Source organism: Gossypium arboreum, chromosome 8 (assembly GCF_025698485.1).
Source record: "Gossypium arboreum isolate Shixiya-1 chromosome 8, ASM2569848v2, whole genome shotgun sequence".
NCBI classification, from domain to species: Eukaryota; Viridiplantae; Streptophyta; class Magnoliopsida; order Malvales; family Malvaceae; genus Gossypium; species Gossypium arboreum.
Genome location: NC_069077.1, coordinates 5,833,735 through 5,853,290, shown reverse-complemented (window position 1 = coordinate 5,853,290; position 19,556 = coordinate 5,833,735). Strand labels below are relative to the sequence as shown.

The 19,556-nt window shown below is 32.8% G+C and overlaps 4 protein-coding genes across 4 annotated transcripts; 2 read left to right on the top strand and 2 right to left on the bottom strand.

The window, feature by feature from the left end:
• The first annotated feature begins 2,768 nt into the window (after window positions 1–2,768).
• Window positions 2,769–3,731, top strand: LOC108463261 (uncharacterized). Its single transcript, XM_017763211.2, has one exon. It carries the CDS (start codon window positions 2,938–2,940, stop codon window positions 3,376–3,378), a length of 441 nt encoding a protein of 146 aa, XP_017618700.1. The 5' UTR covers window positions 2,769–2,937; the 3' UTR covers window positions 3,379–3,731.
• Window positions 3,732–12,053: 8,322 nt separating this feature from the next.
• On the bottom strand, window positions 12,054–13,610 carry LOC108462499 (uncharacterized). Its single transcript, XM_017762441.2, has one exon. It carries the CDS (start codon window positions 13,557–13,559, stop codon window positions 12,162–12,164), a length of 1,398 nt encoding a protein of 465 aa, XP_017617930.1. The 5' UTR covers window positions 13,560–13,610; the 3' UTR covers window positions 12,054–12,161.
• A 176-nt stretch (window positions 13,611–13,786) lies between these two features.
• LOC108462498 (uncharacterized) lies at window positions 13,787–16,150 on the top strand. Its single transcript, XM_017762440.2, has 6 exons — window positions 13,787–14,458; window positions 14,587–14,798; window positions 14,915–15,169; window positions 15,287–15,373; window positions 15,566–15,738; window positions 15,814–16,150. Exons 1-6 carry the CDS (start codon window positions 13,909–13,911, stop codon window positions 15,923–15,925), a joined length of 1,389 nt encoding a protein of 462 aa, XP_017617929.2. The 5' UTR covers window positions 13,787–13,908; the 3' UTR covers window positions 15,926–16,150.
• On the bottom strand, window positions 15,922–17,774 carry LOC108464490 (protein LURP-one-related 7-like). The gene is made up of 3 exons (XM_017764818.2): window positions 17,373–17,774; window positions 16,987–17,199; window positions 15,922–16,545 (listed from the first exon to the last, which is right to left on the bottom strand). Exons 1-3 carry the CDS (start codon window positions 17,604–17,606, stop codon window positions 16,375–16,377), a joined length of 618 nt encoding a protein of 205 aa, XP_017620307.1. The 5' UTR covers window positions 17,607–17,774; the 3' UTR covers window positions 15,922–16,374.
• Window positions 17,775–19,556: the final 1,782 nt, after the last annotated feature.

The window sequence follows — 19,556 nt, the reverse complement described above, 5'->3', positions numbered from 1 at the left end:
TGTTGGAGTTGGGTATAAGAAATTATTATATATATATATATATATATATATTTGTATGGGTGCACTAATCTTGGTTCAGTGAACCATATTGAAGATAGCGAAATGCCAGCTAACTGAAGGCAAATCCAAGGCAAGAGAGAGAAGATTCCCGATGTAAGAGAAAAATAAAAAGTACCACGGTCCATGAAGTTAAGTCGCAATTAACTTGTTCATTAATCACGCTGTATTTACATTATATAATGAATCAAACTGACATCAATTAATTGAGGTTTCCACCTTGGCTTTAGCGTGAAGACTGACTCCATTCACGTATTTCAATAATGAATATGTAATAAGATATAGAGTTCCCTCTATTTTTGTTAGATTCAATCGTAATTTAGGAATCTTTGGGTAGTAAGCAGAAGGGGGGGCTGTGCATGTGTAGCTACCATCTTTCCAGTTTAAAATATTTTTAGTCAGTCAGTTGAAAAACCTTAATTAAGCTATTAATTCCAAGGCCATGGTCGGTGTGCCTGATGCTCCAAACCTTCGTGCTACGAAGCTTCCTTCCTAATATTATTGTTACAATTATTGTGTCAGCAGAGTGAGTTTATGGATTCGTTGTGATTAATTAGGTAAACAGACAAAAATAGTAATCAAACCTTAATATTCCATTTCATTTATTTCCAACTTTCCGCGTATAATCAAACCCTAATTAACCAATTTCACTTACATCCTAATGATTTGATTGGGATCTGGGAGGTACAAAAGCCTCATTATTAGAGATTAACATAGATAATCTGAAATTGGATATGCCTACATATTTAATTTCTTTTTTCTAGTAACCTTTATGTTTACCATCATTCAAGAGTGATCTAATATAATTTTACAATCTACAAAGTAACTTTTTACTCCATGAGTAAATCACTTCCACACATACATTTAATTAATGGGTCCTATGGTAAAGTTGTTTTGAGTCATATACATTACAATTCCAATAGACCTACCAAAATGTTAGATATTAATTTGACATGTATTTTAGGGGAGTAGGGCAAAGAGAGAAATACTCCTTGGGTCGAGAAAAACAAAATTTTGATGCTCAAAATATCATCTTACAAAATGATTTGTGGTCATTATTTTTCACGTGTATCTATTATGGTAATTATATGAAATAATTGGTTACAAGTACTGTACTTGGTTTTTTTGTTATCTCAAAAAAAAAAAAAAAGAGTCCATCATTGATCGTTGTAGTAGTTCCAATCAATAAGTAGCTGGCCAGCCAAGTCCACCGGGGGGTCCGTAACAACTCTCAATGGCCCATGTGTTCTTGGCCAGACTGGTGCAATAATTCATGGCATTGGCAGCGATCAATGACCACCCCTTAATGTTCCTATATTTTTTATATGTAACGTTTACTCTTCAAATTAATAATCATTTTAATTATCTCCAAAGTTGTCATGGGGCACTGTTGTTGTAGGACCCATCTTTTGCCCTTAATTACTACTTAATCTTCAAATTCTTCCTTCCCCCAATGAACCCCTTTTGGTAATTATTTAAACAATTTTTTCAAAAAAAAACTATTATAAACATTTAATCATTTTTGTCATTTAGTGTTTTTTTATAATTATAAAATAAGAAGAATATTTGATGTAGTATGGGTGCATAAATTTGATGCATCACCAGTTAATAATAAAATGACATATCATCAATTATTATTAATGCAAAATGAAAAATATTAAAGAGTTTAAGAACAAATATTAAACATAAATAAATGCAAAACATCAAATCTAAAATTCAAACTCAAAATCCTAAACTTATACTTAAAACCCAAATCCCAAAATGCATGATAATAGAAGAAAATGGTGATATTGTTTTTTTTGAAGTTACTTAAATTGGCATACATTATTTATGATTTAATGATTAATGAAGTGAAGTAACTTAGTTTATACAAAAGACCGAGGATTGATTAACCGATCTTGAGTCTTTCAATAAGGATTTTGGAATCATATTTATTTATTTTTGAAAAGTGAAAATCTGAATCATAGATTTATCCTAAATTTTTATTATTTTTTACTATGGGGTTTGTGTCTTATGATTCGATCGAGTTGAGCAATATTGCTAGTATTTGTTTATTGATTAGAACACACAAACTAGAGTTAGATTTATTAGAGAAAAAGCCATAAGCATAACATGCATGCATGTAATTTAATATAAAATATTTCTTCATAAATTTACAAGTAAGGGACTTCTTTATCCATTTTAATTAGTTTTGTGAAGATAATTTTCCTAATAAGATCGGTATGCCGCCAATTGTTTTTCAGATTTTGACTGCCAAACTTCTAAGCAACATTATTTAAAGTCGTGGGGATTAATCCCCTTTGGGTTTGCCTTTTTCTTACAACATGATACAAATAAGAGCCTAACGTGCAGTTTCCTTTTTCTTACAGTTACAGCACAAGGCGGCTTTAAGCTAATTAAATTTACAAGGCAATTAAAAGGAAGACCCGACTTCAAAGATAAAATTATACATAAGGTCTAATTATGCCCCTAGTCCTTGTATCTTTTGGATTTTTAAAAATTTAATTCTATACTTTTTACTTTGTTTGATTCATAATATTGTTAACTGATAAATTTCAGAAGTATGAGAGTACATGCTCTGGGGTTAAAGAATTGGGACATATTTAAACCGATATTAATAAATAAACAAATACCTAGCCATATAATTATAAGAGTAGGAGTAGGGCATTTTGGTAACTTTGGATATGCCATAAAATATAGTAATATTTTAAACATTAGTGCATATGAGTACGGTGTGCTTGCTATATTAACATGACATTGGCCTCCCTTACTCACACTTCATTCCAAGAAAGAGAAAGACGAAATAGAAGGAGAGGAGAGGAGAGGAAAGTGGAGTTTTAAAACTTGAGAGAAAGGGGAGAGTTAATAATTTCCAAAGACATGGGGAACAGTTTAAGATGTTGTTTGGCTTGTGTTCTTCCCTGTGGAGCTCTAGACTTGATCCGTATAGTCCATTTGAATGGGTACGTAGAAGAGCTTACTGGTCCTATCACAGCTGCTGAGATCCTCAAAGCCAACCCTAACCATGTCCTAAGCAAACCAACCTCTCAAGGTGTTTTACGTAAAATCTTGATCCTCTCTCCCGATTCCGAGCTCAAAAGAGGCAACATCTACTTCTTGATTCCATCCCCACCGTCACTGCCGCAGAAGAAAAAGACTGGTGTGCACCACAAGAAATCTTCCACCAAAAAGCAAAGCAACAGTAGTGATGTTGCTTCGGATTGTGATCGTCCCGAGAAGAAACATTGCTCACGAAAGGATCGCCGGCGTGGTCATTCCGGAGTATGGCAACCTCATCTAGAAACCATCTCCGAAGACTAACAACCTTTTTTCTTTCTTTTTTTGATTCCGTGCCGGGATCTCATTACATCTCCATCAATAATCACAAATGGACAATCATGCAATGGGGACGTGTTTTTTTTTTTCTTTTCATATTATTATATTATTATAATATGTGGGGTATTGGCTTTGTGGATATGAAGTTACATTAAATCCTTTTGCTTTTGTTTTTTGTTTTGGGTCTGTCGCCTATAATGACAGATTCAGAATTCCACAATGTGTGTTGCTCCATGGTGGAAACTAAATGAGAATGAGAGTGAATATATTTGTATTAATGAAATTGTATTTACAGTTTACACCCTCAAGATGTAAGTAAAAACTGCTTCTCTTTTATACTATTGTCTTCTTCTTCTGCTGCTCTTTATTTATCAGTCATGATGCTGATGATGATATTAGAACCCTAATTCAATTGCCAAAGGGTAGACTCTTTTTCGTTTTAAAAGGGCAACAACAAGCTTAAAATTATTGATGCCAATTAATAATTGATCCAACTTCATTAAAGTAGAAAGTAATACATGGATTAAAGTTTAAGGTTAATGATTATTCTTTTTATAAGCTGGGGAAGAGAGTTATGCTTGATTCATTACCACTGCTAACATGGTGCTTGTCTGTTGCTAAATACACTGTTTTCAAAACTAGAAGGCCAGTAATGAATAATTAGGGTTAATTATTTTGATATTGATCTACATGGAAAGTTGGCACATACGTATTTAATTACATCAAGTATAATGATAAGAAACCAAAAGTTGATAAATGGCGACATCTACACGCTACACATAATAATAAAATAATATTAGAAAAACAAGCTGGCAAAGTTTAAAGCCTTTTCAACATTTATGACTTGTCTTATAATGCAGTTCGCACATGGAATTAGACAAAACTCTCTCAAACTCTTCACTTTTTTATTAAAATGTTTTGGACCACACAAAGACTTCCTTGGGTTTAGTTTTCTTGTGGATCATATAAAATATAAAGTTTATCTGCTTTTTAACTACTGCACTCTTCTATTAATCTACGTTTATTTTCTTATATGCATCTATATAATTAATCATCCAAGTGATTAACTAATTGCTACTTAATTTCTTGTTTATCAACCAATTATGATAAAAAATACACATGAACACCATCCCATGATTTGCTTGCTTTAGTAACAATACTAATAGGTTGATAAATCCCTTATATGGACTCTCAATGCCCCTTTCACCACGATATATCTATTAATAACAATACTTGAATTTTATATTTTATGATCTCCTATAGGCCTCTACGCTTTACCCATACCAGCCCAATGTTCTGCAATCTGTGATCCTAAGACCTATAGTTAATAATATGTGATTAGAATTGGGTTAATCTAGAATTTTAAATTCGTTTTTTAAGTTTGGGATGATTTTACTTGAAAAATAGATTTAAAGTTTTGCTCAATTCTCACCTAGATAAAAAAGAAAGAAAGTAAATTCGAGTTTGGCTCAGCCCATCCGTATTAATTTTTTTAGATGATTTTTATATAAAAATAAATTTAAAATATTATAATGCATCAAATACACTAAAAATATTAAATAATATTTCCTAACAAATTGAAAATACATTTAAAAAGTCTTTATACTTAAATAACACTAAAATAATTGCAATTTAATAAGCAAATACTTCTAAAATAATAGCAAAATTAGCAATTAAATAAGAGTGATACAATATCCAATTAATAACAACAAAATATTAGTAATATAATATCGAAATGGCAACAAAACAAAAGTGAAATGATTGCAAAACAACAACGAAACAACAACAAAATAGTTTATTCAAGTTGGGGCAAGCTGGCCCGAGTCAAAAAGATCCTACTCAAGGCTCGACTCGTTTAGAAAACAAACCTTATTTTTTATCCAACCCCATTTTCAAGCTATTATTTTCATTGTTTTTGTTGTTGTTTTGTCATTGTTTTGGTGTCGTTTCACTATTATATTGTTACTATTTTGTTATTATTGTTTGGATATTTTATAACTCTTATTTTATTGTTAATTTTACTACTGTTTTAAAGGTATTTGCTTGCTATGTTACACCTGTCTTACTGTTATTTAAATATAATTAAATTTTTAATTTATTTTGAATTTGTTGGGAAACAATTATTTAAAAATTTTTAGTGTATTTGATGTATTATATTTTTTATATTTGTTTTTATATAAAAATAATAATATGGACGAGTCGAGTTTGCTCAAAATTTTAGGCCCATTTTTTAGGCCTAGAAAATGAGCCTAAAATTATATTAAGGCTTGGCCCGACCTATGATCACTTCTAGTTTCAGGTATGTGACAAGATGAATGATCGCGAGTATTCTTGTCTTTCAACGACACTAGCGGATTTGTTGATATAATTGAAATTGTCTTCTAACCATTTCATCTCTAACCAACTACCACTAAACTTGCCTGTCACATTGCCTAATAGTTGCTCACAAATTGCACTTCATTTGCCAATGTTGACTACCCCTGTAACAAATGCCCCATCAACTGGTAAACCAAATTGTAATGCTACATCCTTGGGTGTAATTGTACACTCACCACATGAAAGATGGAATTTGTGTCTCGGGTCTCCATCTTTCCACCAAAGCGCTAATAAGTGTTGGATCCAATTTAGTCCCCCGAGCATACAAGACACATACAAGAATCCTACCTCTTGCAAGTGTTGTTCAATAACACGCAATGCCCTCGCACTTAAATTATGTATGTATGTCTCGATAATCCAATATTCGATTTGATTATATAAACATAAAAAATTATAAAATTAATAATGTTAGCAACTTAATAGTTAAATTAATTAAATTTAAAAAAATTAATAACATCTTCTTACTATTTACAACTGAACACCGGAAATGTGTTTGTCATCCAAACGAATAAGTGACATTGACATTTTTAAAATTATAAAATCAAATAAAATCAAAGAAATTACGAAATATAAAGTTTAGACAACAAGAATTTGAGAGAAGTTGAATGAAAAATTAAGAATAAAATAATTGAGAGAATAAATGAATAAAATTGAGAGAATTGAAAGAATAAGATTTGAATGCAAAACAAATAAAATGAATTGAGTATATATAATAAATAAACTAGCTACTAGGAAAAAAGTTGTAACCTTTGAATTTTTTAACTGTGGAAAAACTTAGTGTTGGACAAAAATATATCCAGTAAAACATATTTTTCATTTCTCTCTCTAAAATCCGAAAAAAAAAAACTATATTGGAGTAATTAAAATTTAAAAGTGGCAATTGGCTTTTTGCTAATTTACCCGGAAAAGTTGCTTTGTTTTAGTTTTCAAAAACAGATAACCGTGTGTTGTCTTGTCTCTTTTTTAAACTTTTTCATCATCTTTTAATTATTTTTGTAATATGCCTGTGCCTGCCATGTTTGAAAATTGAAATTAGACACTTGGACAAGGCAATGCTCAAATTTTGACATTTGGGCTTGGTTTGTATATTAAATAATAAATAGATCAAAACAGAGACTTATTAATTATTTATATTAATATTTTCACATATTACACTATTATATATATGTGCACCTTACTTTAGTTGGGTGAGTGTTTTGTTTTTCTCTACCACCTCGGGCTATATGGAGTGTTAGAATTTAGGGTCAGTTTAGTATCGCCTTTCACAAATATTTTTAAGTTAAAAAATACTTTTACTTAAATTTTTTGGCTTCTGTTTTTTAAAGAAAAAAAAATTCAAAGCAATTTTATTGTAAAAGTAGTTTTGAAAAGTTTAAATTTTTTGTGTTAAAAATGTTTCTGAGAAGTAATGCTAAATTGGTATGTCTAATGCCTACGACAACGTTAATTGGTTCTGGTTTTCATTTGGATTATTTTGCTACATACTACAGTTGTGTCACATGATAAATCTATTATTTCCTTTATAAATTTGTTAAAAATATTTTTTTAAATATTAATAAGAACATAAAAAATTAAGGGTAAACTATTAAAATAGCCACTTTTGTTTACTCAAGTTATATTTTAGTCACTTATGTTTGAAATGTTACGTTTTAGTCACTTACTTTATCACGTTGTAACATTTTAGTCACTGAGCCATTAATTATCGTTAATGATGTAACGGTAAACTGACATGGCACGTTAAATCATCATTTTAAATAAAAATTTTAGTTAATTTATACAATCGTCCCCATATTTTTTCGTTTTGAACAATTTAATTTTTTTCTTTTATGTTCCTTTAACTTTTCTTTTCTTTTTTTCTTTATTTTAATTATCTTTTTCTTCTCCCTCTGTTTTCCTTCCTTATTCATTTATTGTAATGTAGTTTTTCTATATTTGTCATTTGTTAAAACTAGTCCTTATACTTTTATTTCTTTTGAACAATTTATTTTTTTCGAGTGAGGCAAGCTGGGGGCTAGTTTTAACAAATGAAAATCATAAAAAAACTATATTAAAAAAAATGAAGAAGGGAGGGAAATAGAGGAAGAAACAGAAGAGAATGAAAAAAAATAAATAAAAGAACATAAAATAAAATAAAATTAAATTGCTCAAAATGAAAAAAAATATATGGACTAATTGTAGAATTTAACCTAAAATTTTCATTTGAAATGATGATTTAACATGTTACATCAATTTACCGTTTACCATTAATGAAATTAACGGCTTAGTTACTAAAATGTTATAACACGATAATGGAAGTGACTAAAATGTAACATAAGACAAACAAAATTAACTAATTTGATAGTTTACCCAAAAATTAATATAAATGAAACTATAAAAAATCATTTTTAAATATATAAAATAATATAAATTAATAATAATCATAAAAAAATACATAAAATTCTAGGAAACCATCTATGGCCTAAAAAGTTCCAAAATAAATAGCTTCGGCCTAGCCCAACCCTATATAATATGGGATAGTTTGGGCCTGGCCCAATCCAGCCAGTTAAAAAGTTAAATTTTAAATAAAAATGGAATTACAATTTTATTTATTACTAAAACCACAAATTTGATAATCCATTCCATATTAGAAAAACAACTCACATAAACTTGATTTGGAATGATAGATTAGGATTTAGGATATCAATTAATGTTGAATTTATATAAACTTGTTAAGTTGTTCCAGATTAAGAGCGCCAACCACTAAAGCCTTGAAAACCCCTTTTTGCTCCATTTTTATGCTGAAAGAATTTTTTTTTTTTTTCAGATGTATTTGAGCTCTTGCTTCTGCAACGATTCACTATTAAAATTTGTGTAGATACTTTTTTTAAAATTGAATTTTTATTTTAAAAAAAACGGAGTCGCCATTAATCTTTTTTTATTAGGTGTAATTAGATCACATCGTAATTTGATCCTTTTTAATGAAAGTTTAGATTTACTAAATCGATGATTTTTGGTCTACAAGATCTAGAAAATGGAGTTGAGAGTTGGTTACGTACGAGGAAGGATTAACACCTCATAACGCCTAATATTAATACCTAGTTGATTAATAAGTGTCTTAGTGTCAAAAGTTGAAAATTCGAAAATTTAAATATGATCCCTCTTTGCATGTTTTTTTTTTATTAAAATCACTTAGTTAAGTCAAAACTTATATAAGAAGCCTTCTTATCTTGAGACAATGTCATGTCTCGTGAGTTAGGACACGACATCTCGAATTCTCGAAAATAAAATTGCTCCTTATTTAATTATTGTTTAAATCTCATGTGTTATTAATTTTAAAAGGATATTCGGTTATTTAGGTTCAAAGAGAAAATCAAACCTAATAAGTTAAGGCATACCTTGATTTTGAAATTCTCCTTTTATGCTTGAATAAAAATTAATGTAATATTTAAAATGACGATACTTAATTTACTTGGGCATGATAAAGAAAAATGATAAATACATTGTAATATGACCTATGTGATGATGATAGCAAAGTAAAAGAAATAGTCGTGTGGATAAGAAATGAAATTGTGATATTAAGGTAATAAGTAAATAAAATAAAATAAAATAATTGTAAAATAAAAATAAAAAATAAAACATATTGGTAAATAATAATACAATTAGGATAGTAATAAAATATCGAATTATAAAAATAATAATGATATTCATATCGTAACTACTATCATACTAATAATATGAGTAGATAAAATAATAACAACGAGGATAGCATAAAAATAAAATATATAAATGAAAGGAAATATGAATAACATAAATTTTAAATACTAAAATAAATAATATGGTAAATAAAGAGACAATTAATCAAATAAGAGATTAAATTGAAATTTAAATAGAAATTAAACCAGAAATTGCAAAATAATTAAAGAGATGGGAAATAAAGGACTAAATTGATAGTTCAATAAAATCTAATGCCTAAATTAGAAAAAAAAAGATAAAAAGGGCTAAACTAAAATGCGGCGCAAAAGTCCAAGGACCCCGAGCCCCAGGTGAGTTTTCTTTTTTCTTTCTGTTTTTATTTTATTTTATTTATATATAAAATAACAGATTAAAAAAAGAAGGAAGAATAAATAAAAAAGGGTATTACCTTTGAAGTTTTTTTCGATTGATTCCCTCTTTTTCTTTTCTTTCTTTTTTTTTACAGTTTTTTTTAATTTTTATAGCCGAATATATTACACTATTTTCTACTGTTTTTCTACTATTCATTGCTATCCTTGCATTTCTATTTCTGTTATTTGAGTGTTTGTTTCTGTCCTTTTCTTTCTGTTTTGCACGTGTCCTTGATCGACAATGGGAAGAGGCGCTCTCGAGATGTTAGACCTCGGGCGCCGTTTGTGCTGACATGGCCAAGACATAGGAGCAGTGGCTGGAGGCTTAGGAATTAGGGTTTTTGTTTTACCGAAAATGAGTTTAGGCTGTGGGCCTATAATTGGGTCTTAGGGTTTTTTTTTAATTCGAGCTTGCAATTTGGGTAGTGGGTTTTTTAAAAATTCGACCTTGTAATTTGGACTAACATGTTTTGCAATTGGACTATTTTTCGTTGGACTTTATTATTTTTTTGGTTTAACTTTTTTGTTTTATTTGTTTGTAATTTGGGCCGAGCAAAATTAGGCTATTACAATTTGTATGTTAATAATATTTGGCTTTGGGTTGGTTTTACTATTAAAATTATGTAACTATATATATTTGTATTTGAAGTTGTGTCTTTTATTATAAAATTGGGAGCCATTTATAAAGGGCTCGTGCCTCTTTACAATAACTATTTTTTTCACTGGAGAATTATCTCTTACACTATTAGGCTCCATTCGGCCTTGCTTCTGTGATGGGCTTTTGCCCAAAAATCACTTTTTTTCTAAAAGCATTAAAGAACAGCCTCCATCTTTGATCATTTTTCAACTTAACAAAATCACTTTTTTACAGATGAAGAAGTAGCAAATCTGCCACTTTTTTTAAGCCAAAAGTGCTTTTGGCATTATGTGACTTTTTTAGCCTTATGTTTTCTTCTTTCCAACAGACTACAAGACTGCTAAAATTATAATAAATAATTAATATTAATTATTGAGAATTATTTAAAATTAATATTATATATTAAAATATTAACAATAAGTTATAATAAATTATTTTTATATTATTACTAAAATATCATAATATTAACTAATTTAAACATTATTTAAATACATATTTGTTACTTTATAATATCATGTCTAAAATAGACATTTTATTTCTCAAAAGCACTTTTTGACAGCAATACCGAACACTCAAATTTTAAATTAAACTTTTTAGAAGTACTTCTTAAAAGTATTTTTCCATAGCACTTTTCAAAAGCACTTTTTAAAAGCATTACCAAACTAGCCCTTACAAAGATTGCATAATAGCTTTTTAGATTATTATTATTATAATTTGTAGAGAATATATTCTCTTATTACAATATTTCTGTAGAGAATCTCACAGTTCATTCTTAGTTGCTTTTGGTAGGGCTTTACTTTGTAGGAAATTTCACTGTTCATTCTTGTCTTTAAAAAATTATCATCATTTTTTCTTGATTATGGTGATAATTACTGAGGTGGTATCTTTTGCAGGATCCACTATTTTAATTGAAGACGATGATGATTTCTGGTCTTTTGATCTAAAATCTATTGAGCTTAGCATTTTAACCATGAGTTTTTTATATTTCTTCTTTGTAAAATATTTTAAAAATATATATAGTTTAGTTTTGCCAGCTTAAGCTTCAAAAATTATATCCAAAGCTTGACACATAGAAAAGTTGAGTTTTTTCTATTTGTTCAAACTCTCTAATATTTTGGATGGGTAAAAAAAAAATGAAATTCTGCATTTTAATTTATTACCATTAGTATTTGTTTCTAATTAAGACTCTGATAACACCACTCTTATTGCACAAGTTTGTTGTTGCAAAAACCATCATCGACACGTGACATCCGGAGTCTAATGACCACGAATCCAGCATGTGCCATCCTAAAGTCGGTCGTAATAAGCTTGACTAGTTCTTTGCTTGGTGCTGCCTTCTCTTTTCTTCTTATGATGCTTATGTTGGGTATTGTTCCATGCTCATGACGTGCGTATGGTGATGCAACCCGATCATTAGGGCCTTTCATAATGATCATTCCAATGTCATAGTATGAGCTCGAAACTGATGGTGGAACTTGTGGCCAAATGGCAAACTAGTGCAAGCTCCATCATGGTCAAATGGCTGTGAACAAGTTTACAACAATTTGAATGAAACAATCTTGTATATGCTTGAAATACAAATTCTCTGAGCATGCATTTAGGATATAGCAGAAAAGAAAAAGAAAAACACGATGAAAAAGAGAACCATTTACAGAATGTACGATTACCGATGATCACCGCCATTGATGTACAAGAACCCCTCTAGCTCTCAAAGAAGTAAACAAGTCCAAGCATTGGCGATATGTGTTGTGATACTTGGGGCTTCTCTGTCCTGGACAACATTTCTGCCATCTATCATAATGACACTCCAAAAACACCTCATCGATCAAATAGATTGCTCCGGTCTCAATCAACCTAGGCATCAAATGAAACTCGGTGCCCTCCACATCCATTTTCATCACCACAAAGTCTCTCTCGCCCACCAGACTCTTCAGCCACTCTGCTAAATCAAACCCTTGAATCTTATCCACATCATCCACGTAGCTAGCTGATGACTGAACCGGGTGTATCCTCCCCATCCCTCTACCTCGCTGCATTCCCATACTCTTCCTTTTGGGATCCCTGGTTATCTCGAAAAACAATGTCTCGTTCCTAATCCACGCCGCGTAAGGCAATAGCTTCACACTTTTCTTCGCCTTGTACTCTTCATGAAATGCCTTATCGGCTTCAATGGCGTATATTTCGAAGTTTTTGTTCTGTTTCGGGTATTGTTTCTTGAACCAGTTGCCAATGCTTGATGCGTAGCTTCTTGCTCCTACGTCTATGTAAACGTACTTGCGTTTGAAACTAATTTCCACCATTGAAGTCAAGTATTTGATGTTTTGGATGTTTCTTTTCAATGTGATCCATGGTTTTAAGGGTTCTTGTTCGATCAAAGGCTCCGCATTTCGGATTATTTCGCGTCTCAACTCTGGATTGTTGTTGTTACCTAGAGATGATTGTTTCTGCCTCTCTTTCTTCATCACAATCTCCTGGATTTTGGTAGAAGGATCAGGGCCGTCGGTTTCACGAGACCTGATCAATCTCAAGCAATCAAACAGATCAAGAAATGATTGAAAACTGTAGGCATCTTTAGCCGTCAAGTGAACCACCAAGAACCCGCCTGGTTTTAGAGTCCGGCAGATCTCTGAACCCAACTCCAGCGGGAAACGATAACCCTCCAAACCGCTTGAGAACTCGAAGTCAAAGGTGTTGCCTTTGAAGGGAAGTTTCCGCGATGCTCTTTTGGGAATCCCGACGGAATCTAAAACGCCGATTCTTTTCAAGGCTTGGACTTCCTCTCCGGTCAGGGTTTCAATGCAAAGAGACTTCGAGTTGGGAGAAAGATACCCATAGGCGATCAAGTCTTGGAAAACAGAGGCGTAATAGTGGATATATCTTTTATCAGATTGGACGGCAACGGAAGATGTGTGGCGGACGTTGAAGAGGCAGAAGTCATCGCCAACGGAGCAGGATTGGCCCCTGATGGCGATTAAGAAAGCAAAACGGACGGCGAAGATGAGGACGCCGAAGGAAAGGAAGCGTACGAGGATGTTCTTGAGGAGGCTAGGTTTCAGTGAAGAAGGGTCCATTGACGGTTGGATATTGGCTCGGAACTGGAAGAGAATTGAAAAGACTGGTTTGGCGCCAAGTAGAAAATTAAGGAATTGAAGGGTAAAGTGGGAATCTCACGTGTCTCTTCTTCTTCTTCTATGGGAAGGTTTTATTGGGTTGAATAAGCTATGGTTTGGGCTGTAAATCTAAATGTTAACAAATTTAGCCCAAATTAAAAGTTGGGCTGTGGTACATAAAAAACTGGGTTCATGTAATTATGCTTTTTTCCCTTCTCCTCTCCAAAACCTAAAACCCCCAGACTCCTACCCTGGGAAAGGGGAAGGAAGACAGAAGTATTTACTGATAAAGCAGCTAAGAAACGAAGAAATGTTGAGGTCCATTGCAAAACGAGCCACGCTCTTAAAGCCACGAGCTGATTCACCTATAATCCCTCCCCTCATCTCTTCCCAATCCAAGCTCTATTCTTCCAAGAACGCAAAGGCCTCCCACGGGAAATCCAAGAAAGGCGATCCCAAGTCCAAGACCAAGTCCAAGACCGGCGGTTCCTCTTCCACCGTTTCCTCCTCCACTGGTGATGACCTCGATTCTGCCGGCGCCGACGACTTCGAGGCTGCTCGAGCCCGCCGCCTGGTCGAGGACGAGAATGACCCTTCTCTAGATGTGGGTCCCAATGGACGTCCCTTGTTCACTTCCACTCCCTCACTTTCCCTGCTCACTCGGAAAGACTGTTGCTCGTACATGAAGTTCAGTGAGAAGGGATTGAACCAAGTGTTGCCGGAGGGTTTGCCGACGGGGATGGTGACGGAGTTCAAGGAGTCGATGAGGCCGGCACTCCTTGTTCGACAGAGTTTCTTGGATCTTCGTGATAATTTTAGACGCATTGTAGATCCTCCAATGTGGTCTTCCAATGCTAAAGGTGCATCTTTTTCATCTTCTCTATTTCAAAAATACAATGTCAATGTTCTTTTTCCCTGCTATTCGAAGTTGGTGTTGCTAATAGATTGCATTTATGGTGTGAATTTATTCCGATATTTACATTTTCAGCTCCTAAAGCGAGAAAGCAAATAGTATTGGACGGACTGGTTAGCTGCGGGAAGAGTATTGCGCTTGCAATGCTTGTGCATTGGGCTCGTGATGAGGGTTGGCTTGTTCTCTATGCTCCTAGAGGTCGTGAATGGACGCATGGAGGATGTTTCTATAAAAATTCCGAAACAGGTTTTTGGGACACACCTGTACAGGCTGAAAATATCCTCAAGGCAAGAACCTTTCCTCTATGTCAATTCAAACTGTTTTCATGCTCATGTCCTCTCCACAGTAGAAAGAAAGAAAATAAGTCTGCTTGATTTGATGTTAGTGGTTTTTGGTTATACAGGATTTTCTGAAATACAATGAATCACGCCTGCAACAATTGCCATGCCAAATTTTTGATCCTATTCGATTGGGAGAAGGTGCTGGTGTTGGATTTATGAAAGGAGTTGAATCCATGGCCCTCCCTGAAGAGTCAACATTGTATGACCTGGTTCAAATGGGAATCAAGTACACACATGCAGCTGTTGGAGTTGTAGTTCGGTTGAGGAAAGAATTATCACTCGTTAAAGATGTCCCTGTGCTTATAGCAATTGACCAGGTTGGCACCACATTTCCATTCTTATAGTCCCTAGCTACATGATTGAACTTTATTCTAACTTTTTGTTGTTGTAAATAGTTGGCATATTTTTACTGATGTATCTTGTTATGTCTTCAGTATAATAATTGGTTTACCTTCAGTGAGTATGAGGAGCCAGTGACTGTCCGTTCTTGTCGACCAATACACGCTAGAGAACTTGCAATGGTTGGTATATCGACTCCTTTGTTTCATTTATGTTGCTTGGTGGATTATGTTCTTAACATAGAAATCTAGGTACTAACTTTCTTTTGCGTGTTTCTCTGTTGAAAAGAGTGGAATCTGGATCTAACAGTAGGTCTCGCAACCATCATCACTATCTTTTTATCATCTTAAGATTTTATATTTGTTTGTTTGCAGGTGAATGCCTTTAGGTCCATGATGCATGAGGACATGATGGTTGGAGCTTTCTCTCATTCAACTGCTGTGGGAAAACTTCGTTTAGATTTGCCAGATGTACCTGTTGGTGCCCGTGTTAACATGCCTCGTTACAGTCCTGATGAGGCAGCAACTGTTTGCCATTACTATGTCAGGTTTGAATACGTCGATTTTTCTCTTGTAGATTACATGCGAGCCTTTAGTAGAGTTACATGGTTTGTTGTTTGCAGGCAAAGGCTTGTAAGAAGGGAAGCATTTTCAGAGGAAAGCTGGAAAAAAGTGTACTACTTATCCAACGGAAACGGAGCAGAAATGAGATGGTTACTTCCTTTGATGCGGTAAAATAAGATAGATAGAGAACATAAAATGGCCTCTACAAGTTTTAAAGACCTGCATTGATAGACTAGCTTGTTCGGTCATGGTGTCTTTTCTCAAAAAAATCTGGTGAGATATTTGGTTGAAGATGTCATTTTATATTCCCAGATAATGTAGTCGACTAGTGCTCTCATCTTTAAGAAAATTATTGTTTATTTTTCTTTGCAATTGATAAATTTTTTCATTAAGAAACGGATTGATTGCATTGCTTAGATACTCAAAACATTTTGAGAATCTAAAGGAAATAAATTGTTACCACACTCAGGCTGAATTTTAACGTTATGTATGTGCCTTTTTATTTCATAAATAATTGAATTGAAAAGAATACACAATCTCGAAAGAATATAACAATACAATGCCTGTGAATGTAATAGGTATCTAACCACCCTCTGCTTTCAGTTTATGGGTTTTTATATTCATATCGATACTGGTAATTTATCCAAAATTTTGGACTTTTTGGGACCATTAACCAAGAATATCACCACGACTGCAACAATCAAAGCAGGATCAACAAAGCTAGGAAACATGGTTAGTTGAAATTTCCTTCTACTAACGTAAATCTGCCGAAGCTTGTGCATGAGACTGGTCTGCATGAATGAAAGTATACAATTATATTCTCAAAATGTGCACAAGAAGTATGGTATAAGCAATTAGGAGGTAGGATCCAGTAACACATTCAGCTAAACTGAGGTCTGTAACAAGAACCGCCAATTGCATCACATTTTATGTTTACGCTATGATCAGATTATTTCAGTAAATCTCTATGATCTCTCATGTTAGTATAGCTATTTGACATTTGGACATTGGTCAATGCGGAAGAAAAGGCAAGCTATTTACAGTGGTGAAGGGGCATAACAACAATAGCCCAAGGGCATATTGGGAGACAAATGAGCATCTCATTCTCATTACCCATGTTTGCAGGAACAAAGTTGAGCTCATATTGGTCATAATAGTGCCTATTACGGCTCATCGAGGCCTTGGTAGTTTGTAAATAGGAATGCTTTTATATATAGAGATTTTATACCTACCTGAGCCACAATAGAATCGCCTTTGTAGATGGTACAAGATCTTTGGAAATGACAGCCTTTGACCTTGAAATCATAAGTTAACTCTCCCTGGTGGTTTTCAGCAACAAGAAATACCTCCAACTCAGTTCTAGCGAATTTATTGGATACCCTCTGCACTTGGAATAACAAATCCTTCTGCCCATCATCACCCTTAAAACCTTGCCAAGACCCATCCTTCAACCAGGAAACATACGTGCATTTACTTCTAGGGAACTCCAAATAAAATAAAGTTGAACAGCAATGACAAGAATCAATAATTTGAGGGGTTTCTACCGTCTAATCAACCAAGTTTAAACAGATAGCAATACACAGCATATAAGAAGAAGAAGATATAGGGAGAAACTAACATGGTGGCGGTAGATAGAGATGAGAGGGTCTCCGGCGGAATCGAGGAGTCGAAGCGTCTTTTTGGGGTGATGAGATGGAGAGTTGAGGCGGAAAAGGATGTTGCCGGAAGAATCAGCGAATGCTAGGAGGCCACGCGGGAGAGAAGGGTGCTTTTTGGATACGAACAGATCGACGGGAATGGGCCAATGCGCCATTGCCAAATTCTCTGCATCCTCTACCTCAGCTTCGAGCATTCAAAGAAAAACGGGTGGAGAAGGAAGAAATTAAAACTAAGAAAATAATAATACAGGAGTTTGTTTGGTTATTGAAGCGTGTTTGGAGAAAATAAGTAATAAGAACGGAGGAGTAGTTCAAAAAAGGACGGCGAGCCGACCCATTTTCCAACTTTGATAACAACATCAACGCGGAAGGAATCAGGAGAAGGCAAAGAACTGAAAGCCCAATGAATTTTACTAATGGGCCTGTGCTGGGCTCTAATCCAATTTCTTTTCCTTTTAGGGTTACTTTAAAACTGTATTGATAACAACACTCAAATAGAACAATAACTTCATAGTACTATCGCAATGCTTTACTAAAAAAAATAGAAAATTGCTAATAGCAGAAAAATCACTTTTTTTTTTGGCTTAAAATGTACTATAAATAATATTCACTTTTACTTTTGGTATAATTCAATAGAAAACTTTAGATGGATATAAATATATATTTTTAGTAGACCTAATGTATTCTCTATCTCCCTTGTTTTACAGCTCATACAGATTTCCCATAAAATCCTATTGTTCTAAAGGAGCCTCATCCTTGAAGGAACCAATTTCAATTTCTGATATTGAAGAAACTCTAGAGTTCCTAGCCTAGTTGTGATTAGGTGCGTAATAGAGTTGAGTCGAACTTGAATACTCGACTTGGCTTGATTTGAATATTAATTTTTAAGCTCAAGAACTCATTCGTATTTCTAGCATATCTAATTTATTGTCATTAATTTTGTAAGGGGGTATTATTTTCTTTTGCTACCAGATTTTGTCAAAAATGTTAAAAGGAGAAATTCTTAGTGCATCTGATTGATTGCGCAGTTGTTGTTTGTTCCATTACAACTAACATTGCCATTATCTTCGTATCATTGGATTTTTAAGTTTGTTGTTTTTGATGTTCTGTTAATATTATTAATGCAGCAAAATTAGGATATTGATTAGTATAATTCGTTAAAGGAAAGTAAATTCTATTAAGAGTCTAAAATTTTCTAAGGATGAACTTGCCTTTTTATATATATATATATATATATGGAGATGTATGTCTTTTATGGAGATATACTATTAAACAGAATGACTGTGTAGTGTTGTGGCTGCTCACTTCATCTTTTAATCATGTGACCGAAGGTTCAATCCTTATTTGTAGAAATAGAGTATATTTCTTGATTTATTATTTATATTTTTTAGGATAAAAAAATAATCGCTATTATTAATTATAAATATCCTAAGTATGAAGAGAAAAAAAAAATAGAAGATGACAAATAAAAACCCTGAATAGAAGAAGAAAGAGAGAGTAATTATTCGAGGTTGGTGAGATCACATCAACTCGTTTTCTAGATGCGTTGTCGAGGAAAATATTTGGTATTGCTATCACTACTCTCTATGTTGTTATATTTTTCTACATTGGAGTTTTATATATGTTGTTGTGATAAACATCAAGTCTTCTTCAAAGTACAAATGATTAATATTTTTAAAAATATTTTCAATTATTGACTCACGTGATGTTTTTCTCACCGTCACTTTTGCCTATGCTTTTTGTTCCTAACTCACATTTTTATTTAATTCCATATCATTATTCTACCTTTTTTTCTACTTTTTGTATTACTTGTAACATACATGTACAATATATATGTTCCTGCATGGCCTTTTCTTTCTCTCGTCTTTATCACCTATTTATCACGAATTAATTCTTTTTTTTTTGTGTTAAATTAATATTTGAAATTTAATTTTAATTTTATTTTGTTATTATTCAGATATCTGTTAAATTTATTGGCGTAACATTTTGACATTTTAAAATTGATATTGCAACGGGCTTGAATTTAATAAATAATTTTAACAATATTGGCAACTCTTAAAAGTTATATCAATATTTTAATCGAGTAATGTATTTGGGCTAATTAATCAATGATGTTGTAAAAGCCAAGGTATCAAATTTTCTCA